The 21422-nt window shown below is 48.4% G+C and overlaps 1 protein-coding gene across 1 annotated transcript in view; it reads right to left on the bottom strand.

The window, feature by feature from the left end:
* The window catches only part of LOC144771874 (cilium assembly protein DZIP1-like), a 1571028-nt gene extending 1549890 nt beyond the window's left edge, over positions 1–21138 (bottom strand). Inside the window, exon 1 of the mRNA XM_078656123.1 lies at positions 20196–21138. Within this exon, the coding sequence (XP_078512249.1) occupies positions 20196–20939 (744 nt within the window). The 5' untranslated portion in view covers positions 20940–21138. The remainder of the gene's footprint in view (positions 1–20195) is intronic.
* Between the last annotated feature and the right edge of the window lie 284 nt (positions 21139–21422).

The following is a 21422-nucleotide window of genomic DNA, read 5'->3' as shown; positions in this document are numbered from 1 at the left end:
GTAAAATTGCATTATCTTGTAATTCCGTTGGTAATGCACAACAAAACTAACAACAAACATTGGGAGCTCCCATGCCTCGTATAACACAAACCATAATCTAAAGTTCACTTTTTTGTTTCTAATTTTCCTTTTTTTTTTTCTTTTTCTAATTCATATATATATGACAGTACACTCCCTCGAAGAAAGAGAAGAGGCCTCAGTAGGGGAGTTCGTGGAGGCACTTTATTTCCATAGCCCTGCACAAACGGTGAATGCATTTCGGCTTTACTAAGCCTTCCTCAGCGCCAGCAGTTGAACAGGTAAGAGTCACATGTGCATCTTTAAAGGTGTCCCGCTACAAACCATTGGTTGCAGTCCGCTCCGCTCCCAAGCCAATGTAGAGGCTCACCCATTGCAGATCGCCCTGTCTCCGCGAACTGCAACTCCCAGCATGCTGTTCTTTCAACCAGGTAGGTGTAGCACGGGACCTGATAGATGAGCGGACAGCGGGACAAGAGATGACAAAGTGTGACCGGTATCCTGCATGTGGTGGTGTTAGAAATGCGGCGCCTCCTCGAGTCCCCAACCGCATCAACCCCCAGATCAGGTGTCATTTCAGCAGGGGCAGAAACGGGAATCCATTCCGCCCAACGTGGAATACAATGAATCCAACACCACTTGTATTTCTCCTTAATCCGGTGGTGGGCTCTGGCTAGTTCAAAACCTTGAACAACAAAGAAAATCCGCCGCAGCAGAGGCACCAATGAAGCCAGGCCAACTTGACAATGCAGGGGCCTCAGAAACGCGTCACTGGCCAACGCGTAGAAACATGACAGTACACTCCCTCGAAGAAAGAGAAGAGGCCTCAGTAGGGGAGTTCGTAGAGGCACTTTATTTCCATAGCCCTGCACAAACGGCGAATGCATTTCGGCTTTACTAAGCCTTCCTCAGCGCCAGCAGTTGAACAGGTAAGAGTCAAATGTGCATCTTTAAAGGTGTCCCACTACAAACCATTGGTTGCAGTTCACTCCGCCCCCAAGCCAATGTAGAGGCTCACCTGTCGCAGATCGCCCTGTCTCCGCGAACTGCAACTCCCAGCATGCTGTTCTTTCAACCAGGTAGGTGTAGCACGGGACCTGATAGATGAGCGGACAGCAGGACAAGAGATGACAAAGTGTGACCGGTATCCTGCATGTGGTGATGTTAGAAATGCGGCGCCTCCTCAAGTCCCCAACCGCTTCAACCTCCAGATCAGGTGTCGTTTCAGCGGGGGCAGAAACAGGAATCCATTCCGCCCAGCGTGGAATTCAATGAAGCCAACACCACTTGTATTTCTCCTTAATCCGGTGGTGGGCTCTGGCTAGTTCAAAACCTTGAACAACAAAGAAAATCTGCCGCAGCAGAGGCACCAATGAAGCCAGGCCAACTTGACAATGCGGGGGCCTCAGAAACGCGTCATATGTATAAAACCAGGATCCCAAAGAACAACCGCTGTGGGTCAAACAAGGGCACAGACTCCAGTTAAACATGCAATAAAGAAATGTTATTGTCTTAGCTGTCAGGATATATATATATATATCAAGCTCCAAAGTGCCTGCAGGCAAGGACGCAGTCAACAAGTAGTTCGCTTAGAAGCATTTAATTAGGTAAGACTGAACTCCGGATTCCAAAATATTTACAGCTCTTATGTCGATAGTGATAGCCTGATGTGTTTCAGAGCATGTTGCACCTTCTTCAGAGGCTCGATCAAGAAGTTTATGCTGCGTTCGACACACCCTTGCAATTTATAGTCAATTAAACGCCCTCCAATGGGCTACTCCAATGAGTTAAACACAATGCCTCCTGGGCCTAGTGGTGTATGTCACGATCATGTACAACAAAAAAAGGAGGGAGCCAGTCTGGAGGATCAGACGAAACAACCTGGTGAGTGCTCAGAAAGAAAGCCCACCCGACTCAGATCACCTTCTCAGCAGTCGGCATGAGTGTAGATTCCATCAGCCCACCCTTGTTGGCGGAGCCTCGTCATCTGGAATGCACCGGAGGAGAGTTTATGTAACCAATGTTGTCCACAAGCTAACAGTATTGGATACCTAACTGCTTCCTCCAAATTCACTCAGCCAAAATGCTTGTCAAGGTATGCGAGCGCTGATGGTGTGCAGTGATATGGTGAATGTGAAAATAAAAATGACTATAGAGACGAAAAATATGTTTATTTAAGATCGTCTGTATGTCATAGGTAAAAACAACCTGATAGTGTGGAAAAAATTTTACTATCTCTTTACAATAGGTAAAGTCGACATGTTTCAGCCGTAATGGCACATGTGCCCGGCTTTCTTCAGGACTTAGTGGATGAAAAACTACTACTGCATCAGAATAACATATGTGTCAAAAAATATTCAAGAAGATTTATTCAAAAAAGGAAGGAGTACGTCAGTGGTCAAAGACCACCCTACCAGAACTGGAAAGCATGTCCATGTAGAAAAATGCGTACTCTTCTTTCCCAACGTTCTGTGGGAGTATGCCTCACCTCACCCGGCTACTGCTCGGTAGTTGAGGCCCCGCTCTGTCCGTCGGTACCCCGTATCAGACTTTGAGCTGGAGTGGGAGGTCACGATCATACCTTCCTCAATGGGTGCGCGATAATTAATACTGCTGCCTTTCAAAGCCCTCCAATGGGCCTTGGAGTGTGTGTCAGTCATAAATCCTATCAGCTGCTGTTTCACTCTTCAGGCTCGGCAAGATTCCAAGCACATTTGAATGTTGTTCATTTGACATCTGGGAAAGCCTTTCTGTTAGAGAGCATTGCATAAATAAAACCCAAAGCCTTATTATGAAGTGAAATCCCTCTCCAGGGGGTTGTGGCATTGTGTCTATTGCTTCGTTGTGTTAGAGTCACTGTGAGGGAGTGGTATTCTATATTATCTGACTAAGTGTGAAGCAAGACAAGGACCTGATACGTAATATCTTACAGCCTCGTGGGCTAAATTCTTCTCAGTTGAGAGGGCACACAGAGTGTCAGGGTCCCTGCCTCGATCGGGTGCCCCTCCAATCCCCCATTATAGCGCTAATCTTCATCTTTTGAGACCGCAATGTCATTTTACAGACGGCACAGAGCCCCCCTCACTGCACAATCCCAATTTTTTTCCGACTTCACACTCAAGGTCCAAAGGTTGAGAAGCTCCTTTCAGGAGGTCAAGAAAGTCCTGAGGAAAAAGGTATTAAATACTCAATGCTCTTTCTGGCCCACCTGAGGGTAGAATCTGAGGATAAAACATGTTTTTTGCCTCGCCGGAGGAAGCCTGGGAGTGGTTGGAGGGGTGGAGAAGGATCCTGGGAGCCAATGCAAGACACCGACGGGCAAGATCACACTGAAGAGAAGAAAAGAGGGGTGACCAGCCTGAAACTAAACAAATGGGCGCGGAGGCTGGGCTGGCTCACCCACACTGAAATTACATAAACAAAGTGTTGAAAAGATAGAAATATCCAGAGACCAGAATAGGAGTAAACAGGTCTGTTTATTAATCATCCACTCTCCTCACTGGAGAGCTTCTCAACATTCCATGGCAAGCTCCAAGGACGGCCATACCAACAGGGTCAACAGCGAAGGGGTGGTGGGACATACCAATAAGGAGAATAAATTACAACATAAAGACTAGCGACTCTGCAGGTGGAACGCCCTGTGTTATGCTGGAAACATTTCTACGCAGTTGGAATGGTTGGACGGGGAGAGGCAATGGCTGTTTCCCCTCTGCAAAGATATTAGTTTCTCTTTCAAGGGATGGAAGGCGCTCTGCATAATTGCGGTAGTGGGCATTTCTGGGCCTACATTGCAGCGAGGCAGGGAGGGGGGTTAATGTTGGGAACTGGTTGTTGGTTTTGTTTGTCCTACACCGAGCAGCTAAGATTGAGAGTCTTATTACATATATATGTAAACGCTATATATAAATGCCCCGGCAGAAATTGGATCATCCTACCTTCCATAATAATCTTGCCACTTCTCAGCCTGCTCTCTCCTCGGATCTTGAGACGGCTAGTGCTGGCTTTGGGAATTGGATTAATTAGGCACTCGATAGGTGCATTCCAGCCAAATGGATTCATCCTAAGAAAGTCTATTCCCAGGAGTGGTTTGATGAGTCTCTTGCCAAGGCACTAGGAAAACCTAAAACAAACTGATTCGGAACACCTGTGCCACATTCTTTGCTAATAAGATTAATACGGGCAATAATCCCTCAAAACTATTTTCTCCCCATTAAAGGATATGATGAAATCTCCAGTGACTAGTGACAGTTCCATCACCTTACATCGCATTAATGATAGCTTCCATGGTAAGTGTGAAGCTTCTGGTTGGTGAGGGATGAGTCTGCAGGAAATGGAGCCAACTCTCTGTCTACCTTCCCTTCTATTACTCTAGATCAGTGTTTCCCAAACTGTGTTTTCGAACAACAATAAAAGTGTCAAGACCAAGATAACACCAGTGATTAATGTTCCTGCTGGAGAGAGATGAGTTTTGTCCAGTGGCAGCTTGACTTATTTAATGTAGCACAGAAGGTTAATATGCCTCTTGCAAAGAAAGTGGTCCTTTATTTATTTTTTTACGTGTTTCATCTGCATTGGTCAATGGGTTACTGCTTTTGTCACAGAGATTCTTTAGTTACTGTGCAGTTTATAAGTGACAATTGTGATCTAGCACAGAGACGTATAAACTGGCATCAAAAAGATGTTTGCAAACTGCATGGTACAAGATAGTAACTTAAATTTCTTCCCAGTCTTTCATTATCCTGATGCTGCTAAAAAGGTTTATTTGAATGGAAATAAAGTTTCATTGTTAAAGTCAATGCTAAACACTGTTATGCCTACCAGTATGAATGATGTGAATCCTACAACTAGTAGTCACCTTTGCCTTATGTTATTACATGTATGATTCATTGTCTCTATGGGGTAGATTTACAAGGAAAGTGACTCAGTGAGTGCTGCAAGCCATTTGGCTGTGCTGCACTTAGTCACTTTCAAAGCACAGGGGTGCAACATATTACCATAGTATGTTGCATCTCAGTGCTCTCCCTGCGCTGGTGCACAAACTGTTGCCATGCGCCGGCACAGGCACCCTTGCACCATGGTGCAAGGATGCCTGCGTTGTGGGGAGATTGTTTATGTTCAGGTAGGATTCCCTTTCTGCACATAATCACTAGAGGGGATTTCATCTTCCTAAACAACGAGGAGAAATGAATACATTTCTTCTTGTTGCACCTCCCTACGCCTCCTTTGGGGAGGTGTAGCATTCGGACGCATTTCCAGATTCATGATTTTTCATATATATGGAAATGTCTGGTTTCATGGGTGTTGCTTGCGAACACTCACAGCAAAACCCATGAAACGCACCTTTCACGCAAAGTCCTGTGTGCTAAGGGGCCATATTTATAAGAACATGAAAAGTCACGCAGGGTGGCTTTTCCTGTTCTTATAAATATGAGGCACTAAAATGCGCCGCCGGAGCGTCACTTTTTGTGATGCACCGGTTGCGCATAGGTCTTGTAAATCTGCCCTATATGTGTGTGTGTGTTGTAAAGTGCTCTGACATCCTACAATGGTATGAGAGGTGCTATAAAACAAATGAAATACATGTGACAGAGGGACTATGGAGAGACGAGAGGCACTGTTGGAGTGTGATAAAAAGGGAATCACTGAAGAACCCAAACAAAGATTATCGTATCCTGGTGCATAGTAAAGTCATCATTTACTATTCTTTTAACCCCTTGCCTGCGGTCGGAATTCCGCTCCTGTGCTGGACATTCCGATCGCGGGCGTGGTCGTGACGGCTCCCGGCCGTCATCAGCACACGAGCACTGTGTGCCATGACGGACGCGAGCCGTCACCAGCATGCAAGGGGTTACAGCTAATACAATTCAATATATAATAATAAATGTGTTGTAGAATGCACTATTGTTTCCTAAATTGTCTTGGGGGGAGAGCCTCCCAAAGTCCCCTTTGTAGTGGTTCGACTCACTCACTACACTTGGTGTGCACCCTGTGGGGACTGGTCTGAAAACATTTGCCAGGTCTGCTTTGGGTTTCCAGACTGGCCCTGGCAGGAGCAGGAGCCTCGTAGTGTGAAATAAAACCATCCATTTAAAAGTTAGTCATGGAGATGCAGCACCAACCTTCCCAATACAGTTTTTTGTTTTTTGCAGATTCTTTCAATATAAAATACTAAAATCCTTAGTAATTCGACTATTTGTTTTGTGTTCATACCTGTGTTTATTTTTTTCGGATTACTGTTTAAAATTTAAATTATACAGATTGCTAGGGGGTCCCCGGCTTCCAGTGCTGACTCAATGGGGGTCCTCAGGAGCCAAAACTTTGGGAACCACTGCTCTAGATGACCTTAAGGCTTTTGTTATGAAGATTAAATCAGGGTCCCCCGATGACCCTCTCGAGCCAGATATTTTGTCAAATATCAGGACTGCCTCCTGCCTAGCTGCCTGGATCTCATTTATCTTTGCCTTTCCAATTCCGAGGTCCAACAAACCCGGAAGCATACAAAAGTTATCCCCCTCTTGAAGAAACCTTCTCTTGATGCCTCTAGGCCGGAGAACTATTGCCTGATTTTGCTTCTGCCATTTTTAGCCAAAGTTACTGAATCCTATGTGAACGGCATTCTGATGCAGTATCCGGAGTTTCACTCCATATTAGACCCATTCCAAAATGGCTTCCATCCAAAGCACAACACAGAGTCAGCTTTATTAGCAGTAACAGAACAACTAAGAGCCTCCATGGATGAGGGCAACCTGACTGCGCTCATCTTGCTTGTTCTCAGCGCGGCCTTCGACACGGTCTCACATAGCATCCTGATTTATCATCTGCGTGAGATCGGTGTCACAGGTAGTGCCCTTGATTGGTTCTCCTCTTTTCTGCGTGACAGGTCATTCCAGGTCATCTCTCCACCTTATCACTAACAGACACACCCTTTATGCTGTGGAGTCCCACAGGGGTCAGCACTGAGTCCGACCCTGTTCAACATTTATGTTCATCCGCTGGCCTTCTTGGCCAAAACTCGTAACATTCATTTGGTGTCATATGCTGATGATATGCAACTGGTCTTTTCCTGTACCAAGGACTCCAGTCAGGACATGATCAAATTTCAGGAGGATCTGGCAGCAATAGCGGGCTGGATGGAGGCGAATTGTCTTCAGCTAAACTTATCTAAAACTGAGACCCTCCTGTTTGGTGGAGACTCACACCTCTGGGGTAACAACTGGTGGCTGCTAGAGTTGGGTAGTCCTCCTGCGCCCAAAGCTGCGGTAAGAAACCTCGGCCTTTGGATGGACATTGCACTCTCATTTGAGGAGCATGCCAAGTCTGTGCAGGGACCTGCTTCGGCATTTTGCGCGGCCTAAAACCCATTCTGGGTCTGTTTCCCCCTCACACGCGCCAGCTGTTTGTGCAAGCCACGATCCTGGCTAGGTTAGACTACTGTAACAGCCACTTGCTCGGTGCTAACAAATTCGTGACCAATAGGCTCCAACGCACCATGAACGCGGCAGCTTGCACCTTACTTGCACTGCCTAAGTATAGCTTGGTTTCAGGGGTACTGCGTTGACTCCACTGGCTGCCTGTGGAGCAAAGAATCTGGTTCATAGCACTCTGGGCTACTCATAAAATACTGGCAGGCTCTGGCCCGGTGATTCTCAGAGACCTTGGCCACCACTATAGTCCTTCCTGTGCTCTACGCTCTACGGATCGACACCTGATGCGGGTGCCATGATTCCGTACAGCCAGAGTTGGAGGCAGTTCATTCAAAGATTTAGCTCCTACTTTATGGAACTCGATGCTTCTCACTATTAGGAGCATCCCCAATCTCTTGCCGTTCAGAAAGGCAGTAAAGACATGGTCATTTCAGTAGCTTAAACATCACATTCTCTTTCTCCCTGATCCTTACCGCTGGGATGTCCCTTTGCTGGGACAGCCATGAGCTCTATAAATCACCTGACATCACATGCCATAAAAGATGCAGCCGCATGAGATGGACAGGGGCAAAGGTAATCACCTGCCCAGACACTACAATGTGCTATCAATGCCAGATACAATAGATAAAGTGCAATTGCGTATATTGTCATAGAGCGTCAATGGGCTGGGGACAATATAAAACAAAGAATTGTTCTCCAATACATAAAACAACATTCTCCTACTGTTATCTTCCTCCAAGAGACACATAGGACTGATAACAAGAGTAAAGCACTAAATAGCTGGGGATACAAAATGTTGACCCATGCCAGCTTCACATCCAGTTCCCGTGGAGTGGGAATATTGGTTAAAAAGCCACTGATATTCCAAACTCACACCACCCAAATAGACAAACAAGGTCGATATGTGGTTGTTACGGGAGCAAAGGAGGGAACACCTGTCAACCTCATCAGCGTATATTGTCCACTGAAACTCCAGAGTGAAATTCATACAGGAGGATGTGGTGATCCTCTCCCTGGATGCCAGGATGGCGTTTGATACCACACTCTCCCCCCTCCTGTTTGCCATACTTCTAGAACCAGTCGCACAATGGATACGAGTGGATCCCATATTGCGAGGACTCCGCAGTGGGAGGACAGGATATCGCCGTATGCGGATGACATTCTTCTCTACCTGGCAGACCCCAGAATCTTCCTAAGCAGAGTCATTAATATAATTGAGAACTTCGGTAGAGTATCCGGCTATTTAAGTAATTGGGGGTAATCTTTGGTTTTTTCTACTACGCGGAAACCTGCCCGTGCTCCCTAGGAGCTGGGATATCCGGATAACTACGGAGGGCTTCACGTACTTGGGAATATTTGCCACTACAGACCCCACCCTTTACTATACTAAAAACCTGATCCCACCACTGGATCTGATGAAGGCAGATGTCCAACATTGGAGATCTTTTCCACTCTATTCTCTGGAAAGCGTCCCTTTTTAAAATTATGACATTACCACGTCCTCCACGCCCTCCAGAACGCACAATATCCAGTCCCCACGAAATATTTTGAGGTAATAAACTCTGAGCTGTTGACTCTCCTATGGGATGGGGGTTTGGCACACATTGCGCTTAAAAAGTTAACCCAGGGATGGTACTATGGTGGAATCACCTTGCCTGACAAACAGAGGTATTACTGGGCCGCACAACTAACTACTATCAACCATTGGGTATACCTACCTGATGACGAACCTTGGATCCGAATGGACATTGGAAAATGCAGCCTAGCGGATACCTATGAGCCCTATATACGGTGCCTCGGTACGCGCAACATCAGAATCCCACCAATACTATCATTAAAATCTGGCATGTGGCCAATTGGATGTTGGGCTGGAATAACAAACTAATGCAATCCACACCCTTGTGGGACTCGAAGGCCCTTGGGACATTAGGTAGATACCCGGGATTCTAGAAATGGGACCTCATAGGTCTATCAAAAGTTGGTGACTTGTGGGTGCGGGCACTGAACTCTCTTTTACAGACCTCCAGAGGGAATACGACTTGGCAGATTCAGAATTCTTCGGATACCTACAAATCAGACACACACTGCAATCGGTAATCCCCACAGGAGATGAACTTTCAGAGTATTCCCCGTTGGAGGACTGTCTGCTCAACAAACATATGACAAGCGACCTCACACACATCCAGAAAGCTAACAAATAATCTGCCTGACTCACTCTCAAAACTGCGAGATAAATGGGCAGCTGATGTGGGTGGCTTAGATGACGATGATTGGTCGGCGGCACTAGCCTCTCCCAGAGAGGTAGCCATTAAGGCAGGAGTCAGGCTGGTTCAACGTTAGATATTGCACAGGGTCTACTAGGCCTGCACTACACTCGTAAAAATGGATAGAATACAAACTGAAGACTGTCGCCGTATATGTCACTTAAAGTGCACCTTCTTCCATATTATTTGGGAATGCCCCATGATACAATCCAATTAGAGGGCAGTAATAACTAAAATGAAAGAGATTTGGGAGGTGTCAATATCACTGGTGCCAAACTGGTGCCTCCTGAATATCTGGGAAGAAATATCTATTACAAAAAGGGGGGAAATTTGGATGACGCTAGGTTTGGCTGTCGCCGAGCGAAACATAGCCCGCAATGGGGAGTGACAGCGCCTCCGCGTGTCTTCGACTGGGAAATGGACATGGACATGGACATGGACACCTATATGGTTGCAGAAAAGACAGTCTATACTAATAGAGGTTGCCCTGGGAAATAAGTGAAGGTCTGGGGTCAATTGAATGATGCGCGGAGAGGTCTGTGCACACACCCTCATCCCCCTAGAAGAGAGTTAAGAGACTTGTGGGAGGTGCGGAAAGGGGGTAAAGATTTATTGCAATGATAATGCTGTATCACTTAGTCAAACTGTCACGGGAATAAGTGCTCAATGATGTTTCTCGGTCTGTACTGTTTCATTTTGGTTTTGTTTAGCCATTGTTTCCTTCTCTACAACTTAAAAAGATTCATTTAAAAAAATTCAATATGAGGAATTGGAGATTTTTTTTAAGTAGGCATAGCGCCAAGCAGCATAAAGTGCCAATGATTGTCAATGGTCGCAGTAAACCAGGACCTAAATGCAATTTGGCGCTGTCTGCGCTGGACAGCAGTTCGGATAGACCAACCAGGTTTATCCTTTTCAAAGATTTGACCTTCTGACTTTAGTCCAGTAAAACTAAATCCACCACAGGAGTACACATCTAAGGCCCCAGGCCCACAGGGGAGGCAGTTAGAGACCCACAGGGTGCCGGACGAAGATGAACAGCAGGGTTTAATCCAGGTCCATTTGCTACTGGCCACCTCGGCAGTTGGAGAAAAGTTCTATTGTAGCCTGTTGTATCCCAGCAGCTTGAACAGGAAGTCAGCCTTATGACCCTTGGTTCCACTTCTTTGTCCTGGGCACAAGGAGGAGCAGATCCAGTCCTTCAGAGTTCTTCTTGGGTGTCAAACATCAGGTCCAGTCCTCTTCTGTTCTTCTACATGTCCAGGAGTGTTCTGAAGTGTGAGACTGGAGTTGCACCATTTATGCCTGGCACTTGCTAGTGGGTGGGAATGACTCCTGCACACACCCTAACCAATGGAGTAAAAGTTCCCTGGGCCAAGCCTAAACACGTTGGACGTTTTCAAGACGGAAAAATTATTTGGCCACATTAAACTTGGGCTCTGAAGGCAGGGTTGTGTGTGGGGGTGCATGCTGTAGTATTCCTTCAGTGTTCCCACATCCACCCCCATAATCCAGTTCGAGGTATCCACTGTGCCTCCAATAAACCTGATTATTGTGCAGCCCAGGTGCCTATTGAGGCTCCACTTGACCTTTGCATGTGGCCCCCTGGTGTAAAGCTGAAAAGAGCTGCTGTTTACTTGACTAAGCACTAATGTTCACCAGGATGTTAATAAACATGCAAGCATTGATTTATCAATTGACTGAATTAAATTAAAAGAAGCTCAGAGGGTGTCTTGTACCTTATCTTTAGGACACCTCCATGTTTAAATCACCTTCATGTGCAACAAACAAATAAAATATGATACGGTCTCTTCGCAGTTCAAAAAAGTATATTTTTTCTAACATGAGTAAGATTTTCAGGTTAGAACATCAAATTATATCATTGCATTGAATGGCATTTGTTAGAAGATATAGTTTTCAAACATGAACTTAGAAAGTTTCATGCCCTCTCCTCCCCACTGACAACAATGCCATTAGTGAACCAAACGGCAAGTCAGTTGTCATGTGGACCCTCTACACAGCCGGCGATGATAGTTTTAGCTGCGCGACTATCCCGCATTGAGCCGCCGAACCTCGCTACTTGATCTTGGTTGACTTATGTATTGAGTGAGCTTGTTCTCTGTCTGAATGACTTGAGTTTCGAACTGTCCTGTGTATGCACTGTGATGTCTTCGCAGAGTTTGTACACTGACTTGATCAGGGCTTACCATTCTGGCATTTTTTTGTTACATCATTACATGTCCCTGATAGTCCCTGATGGGCTCAGGACAGGATTACATGTTTGGCAATCTACCATAATGATACATGGTCATACCCATACTCAATCTAGGGAGACCGGTTTTTAGTAAATGATCTCTATTCTTTAGAGTAATGCTTGTGCAGACATCTAGCATGGTTTTTGCTTTTAAGCTTGATTCACAGTAAATGCACTACTAAACTTCAAGTGCTAAAAATAAATCGACATATTCCCCTTGTGGGGATGATACATTATACATGATATGTGGTGTGTGCTGGAGTTTTGCTAACTCATGCAGTGTATCAGACAACTGGATTATGTAGGAAACGTATAGGGTGAACAATGCACCACATAAATCAATATTCTGGTTGTTAGACCTGTCAGCCTTAGGGTGGTCTTTCCCTGTGATTTTTTGCCCTTGCCTCATTTTTCCCACCTACTTTTTGCTGGCCCTTAGGTCTTCGGGCACCTTGGCATAGCTAATCTGTGTTAGGGTGCAGGTGCTCTCTACTTTCAACATGGCTGCCACTGGCCCCTGCTACTGCAGCGTGGTCTTTTTAGTGTAGCACCCTAGTTGCCAGGAGCAGGCTGGGTCCCCATACAATGTTGCAACACCAGCCACCCAGCCCCTGTCCATAGTCAGAGTGGGGAAGCTCCTGGAACCTTCCAGAAGGAAGGCGGACCTGACTTTTCCCACCTTAGAGAGTGGTCACCTGACCTGGGCATATATAAGCAAGGGAGGGAACTTTTTCTAGTCAGTTGGGGCATCACTGACCTGGGGAACCCACGCAGGAGTTTTCGGCGAGAGGGCCTAGTGAGGAACCTATGCTACTGGGAGTGACAGGATCTAGGTGCTGCCTCTTAAGCTGGGTGAGGTGTCCAAAGCTAGCCCCCTGATCTAACCCAGTGGTAGGGAACCCCAGTGCCCATCTGCAGTGACTGAGGAGAAATTCTTCAAGCCCTCAACTCATCACCCCCCCCCTCTTCAACTTCAAGAAACAAGCAACTAAGGGCGCAGAGTCATCCAAGCGCCAAGAAACCTGCTTCCTGGGACCAGGTACTGGACTGAGCTGCCCTGCGCACCCCCTGCCTACAGCTGGGCCTACCTGTCTCCCCCTGACTGAACTGTGTGACAGCGTTATAGTCTGTCCCCATCCTGCCTGCAGTTCTGGCTGACTAACTTGCAGAGCGCTATAGTCTGCCCTCCTGCCCAGCGCTGTGTCAGAGGCTGCCTGCCCTGAGCTATCTGTGTTCCCGTGATTCCAGCGCTGTGATCCTGAGGCGCTTTTCACCTCAGAACTCCTTCTGCTGCAGTTGCCCCCAAGCGCTCTCCTGAGCCGACTGATGTACCCCCCACGAGTAGCGCTGCGGTGCCTGACACCGTCGCCACGAGGCGCTGTTAATATCCCCACTCACCGCTGCAGCCCGGAGCTGGGTGAAGCCGTCTGAGGCGCCTGAGGAGGCCCTCACGTCACCGCGGCATCAGCGCGCCCACGCGACGCCTCTGAGGCGCTGCCGGCCTGCCCTGGGGCTGCCCGCCTTCGCGCTGTGTCCAGCGCCTCGTTTGACCCCCTCGGCGGCCCTCGATGCCAGGAGAGGGCCGCCGCATTGAATCCGCCAGGCCGCGGTAGGCCTGAAGCCAAGCTGTCCTGTCCCACGTGATCGGGGAGCTCCTCTGCCCCGCCCCCGGGCGCCGCGCTGCCATTGGTCGAGGCGGGCGCGCCCTCGAGGCGGGCGACGTGAGTGGCTGGAGCGGCCCCGGCCCCGGAGCCTTGCCGGTAGGCCTGAGAGGGCCCGTAACGATCGCGGAGGGGGTCGTGGAGCCAAAGGGCCCCCTCCTCGCTGTATCCTGCATGTTGACCTCGCCCCGGCCCCGGCGCTGGTGCCCAGAAGCCACAGCAACACCGCGCCGGGCCGAGGTAGGCCCTGGGAGGGACGAACACCCCTCCCCTCTGCCAGAGCCAGCGTCTCCGCAAGGGCCCCGGAGGGCCGAAGAAGAGAGGTAACCCCCAGGGGAGGAGGGCGGTAGGCCGAGTGAGGCCCGAGGTCGCCCCTCCCCCGGGGTTAACTGTGACTGGGTTCTGTTGGACCCCCCCTTCTGAATGTGCCTTATTTTATCGTTTGGCCTGCATATTTACAAGCCTGAATTGCTCATCGTGCACCATATTTACAAGCCTGAATTGCTCATCGTGCACCATATTTACAAGCCTGAAAGGTCCATAGTGTACCATATTTACAAGCCTGTTAAGGAGAGGGAGAGTCACTTCACTGTACTGAATTTTCTTGCAGAGGTGGACTTCCATAACATTCTGATGATCTGATCTGGGTCGCAGCCGACCTGTATTTACAAGAAGAAAGGCTTGTCATAGATGACTAAAGGCTGTGTTCTTTGAAGTTCTTTGTTAGACTGATAAGTACTTGCTGATATGTTTTATTCCTTTCCAGGAAAAGCGTCCATGAGAGGTTTGATGTGTTACTTAAACGCATTACTATAATCGCTTCTTGTAGGATCCTCCAGGTTTATACATTTACCCCTTTGCCTGTCAAAGAGTCTGATGCGACAGGCGGGGTTAGTTAATGTTTCACTGTATAGATGAGCTGGTTGTTATTTTAATGAAATGTCTTACTGAAATGCTTATCTGAAATGTTTACCCCTTCACGGGAAGTGCAATCTGCACGTGATTCATGAAACGTCTTAATGAAATGTTTGTCTAAAATGCTAATGAATTACCAATGCATCGCTCTAATTGAAAGCCTATATAAAAGATCTTGATTTTCCAAATACAACTACTGGTGTGGTCTCCATTATTGCGCCACTGTGTGTTTCATTGGATGTGTGTGTTAAGTAGCTACACTACACGTAAGCCCCTGGCTGCCTTCCTGCTCGAGCCATGCTAACCCCCGGAGAACTGGCGGTCCCAGTTCTTACACTGGTGTATTTTGTTCCCCTTTCTAGAGCGGTGCCTCCTTTATCCTGAGCTGTTGCCAGGTGGGGTGAGGTAATTCCTCCATACTCTTGAGGTAAGGCTCGATGGATGAGTGCCCACTATGAGGGTTAGCCTGACAACCAACTATAGTTGCATAGGCTTTATATAAGACATACATACTGTCCTCCAAGATTCTTCTCTTTTTGTAACGTTTTGTATTTCTTATAGATCCTTCAAGAGATACGAGGATTGTGAACTGTGAGAACCAAGCTGAAAGGTTGTATTGTTCCACAGTGTATCCTTTATGGTACTGTTTCACGTTTTGTTGTTATAATCATTTTTCACTATTGCAGTAGCATCAGTACTTAATAGGTCCTGATGAAAGCACTAGGTGTACATCTACCTTTAGGTGCTGAAACATGTTGACCGATTGATTATTTACGGACAGCTATCTGTTGAAACTGTTCCCATGCACTGTTTTTAACCTTTGATCGTATCAGACAATAATAAATTTGGGGTCTGATTACGCTTCAATTTTAAACCTCACATCATTCATTGCACTGCACTTTCCCATACACTCTATAAAAACATCTGCTCACATCTGTATTAACACCTTAAAACATCCTTGGGCTCCTCCATCATTAGGGTGGAGTTGAAGCCCTATTTAAGGAGACCCAGATGATGAAGCATGTTACCTGGAATGGTGATTGATGGGAATCCATAATTTTTTTTTATATTTGAATACGGATTTATTTGAATTTGAATACGGATTTATAAAGCGCGTAGCTGCCCTGGGGCGTCCCAGCGCTGACAGACGACCTATTATTCCAGAGGGGGGGGGAGAGGAGGTGAAAGATTATGGGAAGAGCCACGTTTTTAGTTGCCTACGGAAGGCGAGTAGATTGTGTTCTCTTCGGATGGACAGTGGAAGGGAGTTGCACAGTTTTGGGGCATTGTAGGAGAACAGTCGCCCCCCAGAGCGGGCCTTTTTTATTCTGGGGATGCTGGCCAGGGAGAGAGAGTCAGATCTGAGTTGTCTATTCGACGGATGGGGTTTGACGAGGGATCTATGGATCGGTGGGCCTCTGCCTTGCATTATTTTGTGTGAAATGCAAAGGGTCTTAAAGTGATCCTTTCCTTAATCGGGAGCCAGTGTAGGCTTTTGAGGGCCGGTTTGGCGGAGTGTCTGGATGGGGTCCCGGTTAGGAGTCTGGCAGCCGCGTTTTGGGCGTATTGCAGTCTGTTAATGACCGATGCAGGGGCCCCTAGATAAAGGGCATTTCCGTAATCTAGTCTGGAGTTTACCAGCCCCTGCATGAGCAATTTCCTGGATTGGAAGGGAATCAGGTGGAGGATCTTCCGTGCTGTTTGAATGAGACCGAAGCAGATGCCTGTGGTTTTTCTGGCCTGGGTTTTAAAGTTAAGCTCTTGGTCCAGCCAGATGCCCAGGCTCTTAACTTCTGATTTGGGGGTGGGAGGTGATCCCATGCAGAGTGGCCACGAGAGGGAAGGAGGGAGTTTGCGTGGGTTTCCCAAGAGGAGGATCTCGGATTTCTCTCCGTTTAATTTAAGGCGTGATTCGCACATCCAGTGGAAGATGTTCTCAAGACATGCTGCCAGGTTGTCCAGGCTTTTACGCGTCTGGTTTAGGGACACCACCAGTTGGGTGTCATCGGCATACATGACTGTTTTTATGCCGAATGGGGCTATAATGTCCTCTAGGGGGGACATGTAGACATTAAAAAGTGTGGGGCTCAGGGAGGAGCCCTGGGGGACCCCACACTGGAGGGGAAGAGCTCTGGACAAAACTGTGCCATCGGACACCTGAAAAGTTGTGCCTTCAAGGAAGGATTTGATCCAGGACAGGGCAGTACCAGAAACTCCTACCAAGCTGAGCCAGTGGATAAGGATGGCATGATCCACCGTGTCGAAGGCGGCACTCAGATCGAGGAGGATCACTGCCACTGATCCTCCTGCGTCTATGATGGTTCTTGCCTCCTCGACCACGGCTAGTAGTGCGGTGGCTGTTCCCTGTCCAGGTCTAAACCCTGTCTGGGATTGGCGCAGGAGATTGTTGGTTTCCAAGAAGAGGGATAGTTGCTGGTTGACAGTTCGCTCGGCCACTTTGCTGATGGCCGGGAGGAGAGAAATAGGTCTGAAATTGGATGGGTCCGTTGGATCAAGATGGGGTTTTTTAAGAAGTGCCCTGACTGTAGCTTTTTTCCAATTGGCTGGAACAATGCCTAGTGCAAGGGAAGCGTTAATCAGTTGGGTAAATGGAGGGGTGACAGTGGCGGCGACCAGTTTTAATTTGCTCATAGGAGCTGGATCTGATGGAGCCCCGCTTTTCACGGATTGTAGAGTGGTCAGGAAAAGCTCCGTGGTGACCTGGGAAAATATTTGGAGGCGTGGAGCCTCTGCGCAAGGGGGGGTGGTAGCGGGGAGTTGGGAGGTAATGGGAGATGGGAGGGATTTGAGGATATTATTAATTTTTGTTGCAAAGAACTCAGCTAGCTGGTTGCATCTGGTGCCCGATTGGTCTGGTGTGGGTAGAGGGTCTGGGGTTTTAGTGAGAAGGCGTATAATGCGATAGGTTTCTTTGGCAGAGTTAGCTGCAGCTAGTATTTTTTCCCCGAAGAAGGTTGCCTGGGTATTTTTTATACAGGTTTTGTAGTGCTTCATGGCGGACCTGTATTCGTTTTTACTTTCAGTCGCCCAGTCCTTTCTCCAAAGGCGCTCGAGCTTTTTGCACTTTTTCCTGAGTAGGCGTAGTTCTTGGGTGAACCACGGCGATTTGAAAGTTTTCTTCTTACTGGGGAGGGGTTTGACGGGGAGGATCGCATCCAGGGATTGATCGATCCAGCCGCGTAGTTGAACGTCTGCTCTGGAGGGGTCTGGGTCCAGCACTGGTGAGGTAGAGGCAAGTGCTTGGGCCCATGAGGCCGTATCCAATTTTTGCCACGGGCGGGATGGTGCTTGGGGGGGGAGGTCTCTCCGGTGCTTCAGCCGAAAGTTGGAGCTTAAAGGGGATTAAGAAATGGTCTGACCAGGGAACAGGGATGGGGGTATTCCTGACTAGTCTCCTGAAGTTTGTGAATATAGGGTCCAGCAAGTGGCCCTTGGAATGGGTGGGCTGGTTGCTTATCAAGTGTAGGTTGAGGGAGGCTAGGTCATCTTTAAGGTCGACGGCTGTTTTGTTTGTTAGGTCATCGAAATGGAGGTTTAGGTCTCCTAAGACCGTAAAGTTGGGGGTCAGGCAGGCAAGAGTGGAAATGGATTCCACCAGGGAGTCGCAAAATAGTTGTTGCTGTCCTGGGGGACGGTAGACTAATATCCCCGAGAGAGTTGTGGATGGTGGCAAGTGGATAGAGAACTGGGCATTTTCACAGTCCTGAATTGGGGTGTCCTTAAAATGGCACGCAAAATGATCACGGTAGATGATTGCTATCCCACCTCCAGTCCCAGAGGGTCTGTCCTGATGTTTGATGAGATAGCCCGGGGGGAGTGTTTGGATTATGTCTGAGTCAGAGTTGGGGTTGATCCAAGTTTCTGTGAGAAAGAGGATCTCGATCTCAGAATCCTGCAGAAGCATGTTAATTTCTGCTCTAATTTCCATTAGAGTCTTGGACAGTTACAGTATTTGTGTTCCTTATCACTAGACCCCGGGTTATATGTTGTGTTTTGAATATTTGTCACAAGTACCTAACTGTGCCAACTAGACACCCGCATCGACTTAACCGTGAGAACCCAGCCAGCGACCTTCAAAAGTGAGCCGGCCTGTCTGCTGGTTCGTCCCGCTGAAAAGCTCAGGAGTCTGACTTCCAGAGTTTACCAGGAGCTCCCTGGAAAGCAAGCCAGTGAACCATCACCGAACCTGGACTGGTGAAGAGCATTGAGGGGCACCAGCAGAAAAAGCTCCAGAAAGGATTCTAAGTCCAAAGGTAAAATCTCGACCAAGGCCTACAGCAAGGGGTATCCGAGCAGGGCTCCATTGCAGTCGGCCTGAAGCTTTGACTTTGTCCCCGTCAAGCGCGACCAGATTTTTCAATGTGGCGCTATTGGTTTCTAAGTGCTAAGTGTTATATCATGCTAAATCTTTTTAAATTCCTATCTATGGTTCCCTACATTGGATTTCTGCTGTTTGTTGTCATTTTAAAGATAAAAGTATTTCCTATTTTTATAAATTGGTGTGGGATGTTTTATTGTATGTTGTGCCTTAATTCTTTACTGAATTGGTGTTTATAAATGTTTTACATACCTGTCTCCGAAATTAAGCCTGTCTGCTCGCAGCCATGCTACCAAGGGTTGAGCATGGGAATAATTTATTGAGACTGGTCCTTAGCCCTACACTGTATTAGTGGCCTTATTGACAGTGGTAGAACCCCCTTTCCAACAAGGGAATTATGTGATTCTGTGGATGCAGTGTGTTCTGTATAATTATTGACTTACTGCACTTACCACATAATTCACCACCTTCTGAATAATTTTATAGATTTAAACCAAAAAATGTTTGTAGCTCAATCTGATTAGAAGCTGCCTGCAATGCCTTTATAAAAGACTGACTCTGATTTCCTTATTGCAGGAGAGTTGGGAAGTCTCCATTCGCCTGTAATAAAAAAAAACATATGTAGCTGCTCCCCTGTAATAGCTTATTACAGTTAACTTTTGACATCGCAATGCCTGCATCCCTATTCTCAGTTGCACATGATCATTTCGGTCACATAGGAGCATAAAATTACAGGTAGGTTTGTGTGCATGGGCACCAGAGAGTGAAGGGCATTGACTGACTGCCCGGCAGTGCTTAATTAGAGCCAGTGCTTTCCGATGCTGAGCACCGGCACTTAATTGGTTTCCATTGGTTTCCGGTGCTCCCCGCCCCACCTAATTGTCAACACCACACTTAGGGCAGTCTGCAACAAGGTGGCGCTGCTCATGTAATTTAGAGATGAGTAGTATAAGTTGTTTAGGAAAACAATATACATTAAAAAAATGCTAATACTTGCCTCCCCATTCATTCCTTTAGCTTCGGGGACCAGGAATAATCTGAACTGTCGCATTTACATGTGAGAGAGATGGTTAGTAGTTGTTTTTGCAGCAATGACAAGGCGATGGGTGGTGCAAGCTGCAGTGGCCTCCTGGTCAGAGCCTTGGCACTTAATATTTTACAAATTAAGCACTGCTGCCCGGGAGCTTGAGCAGGAGGATAGGTATGGGGCATCTGCTGATTAATTCGACTCGCGGAAAACCCACACCACTGGACATATCCCCTCACCTCACACCAGCCGTCCCCCCCCCCCCCCGCCCCCTTCCCCTCCCTGAGGCTCACCATTTGCTCTGGCAGCACGTCGGAGGCAGACCCCATGCTGGTGAAGCGACACTCTCCAAGGGACGGCGAGACCTGCAACTGATGGTTGGAGGCAGACCCCATGCTGGTGAGGCGACACTCTCCAAGGGACGCCGAGACCTGCAACTGATGGGTGGGGACCGAGTCCTCCTGGGTCAGGAATGCTTGTTCAGAAACGGAGGGCGACTGTGGGAATCCGCCAGTGCTAGTCTGCGGCGCTAGCTCCCCTTGCTCCGGTTCCCCAGCCATTTCTTTGAACAAGGCCCTGTCCTGAGAGCCGTAACCGTTCAAGGGTCCCTTGTCATTCGTGGTGCCGTCACTGCGGCTACTGTGCTCGCTGGCTGTCCTCCTCTCGGACGAGTACTCCTCGTCTGTGTGGGGGGTGCCACTTCCGACAGAGCCCTCGCCGAGGACGGAGGCACGTCGACTGGAACGGCGTCCCTCATTTATGGGGCCGCTGGTAGAACGGATAGTGCTTTCCTCGAAGAAGCCGCTCCCTCTCTCTGGGCGGCGCCCCTCGAGTACGCGGCTGCTGCCACACGGGTAGCCCCTCTCTTCGGTGTCGCACGAGGCCCCGGCGGTAATACTGCGACCAATCCTGCTCTCCGCCGGGCCCACTTTATCTTGAACGTTGACATTACAGACGCCGCTGCCAGCCTCCCTTGTTCCACGGGCACCGGGTTGGGACCCATCCTCGAAAAGGCGGCTGCTACTTCCGTGGACCATCTCGACAGTGACCGCGGGAGCAGCGTGGAGGGCCCCCGCCCTCTGCTCGAGACCGTTGTTCCCGGGATGGTCCCGCTCCCCTGCGACGCCCGCTGCACAATGATGGACGCTCGTCCCTCTGTCCGTCGCCGCTAGGTTCCCCAAATGTTCGTCCCCGACATACCTCCGGCTGACCCTCGGGTCCTCCCCCCGCTGGTTGGGCGGGCACGGGCGGAGGAGTGTTAGGCCGTGGGTAGCCGAGAGGTTGCCACCCTCTCGCCCTTCTTCTGCCGTGTTGAAGCCGCTACTGAAGCGGCGCCCGCACAGGGCGAGAGATAATGCATAGTGACGAGAGGGGCTTCCCGTCATCAATCGCTGTGGAGGTCACTGGCTTGCCTCCCGTGTCTATGACTACGGCTAGTCGTAGAGAGCGGAGGTAGAACCCGAGCCAGACTGGCCTGTGGGACAACCAGGCGGTGGCCGAGGGGGCTGGCCTGACGGGTC

This window comes from Lissotriton helveticus, chromosome 8 (genome assembly GCF_964261635.1).
Source record: "Lissotriton helveticus chromosome 8, aLisHel1.1, whole genome shotgun sequence".
Taxonomy (NCBI): Eukaryota; Metazoa; Chordata; class Amphibia; order Caudata; family Salamandridae; genus Lissotriton; species Lissotriton helveticus.
The sequence above is the reverse complement of the archived record's forward strand: the minus strand, read 5'-3'. Positions and strand labels throughout refer to the sequence as shown.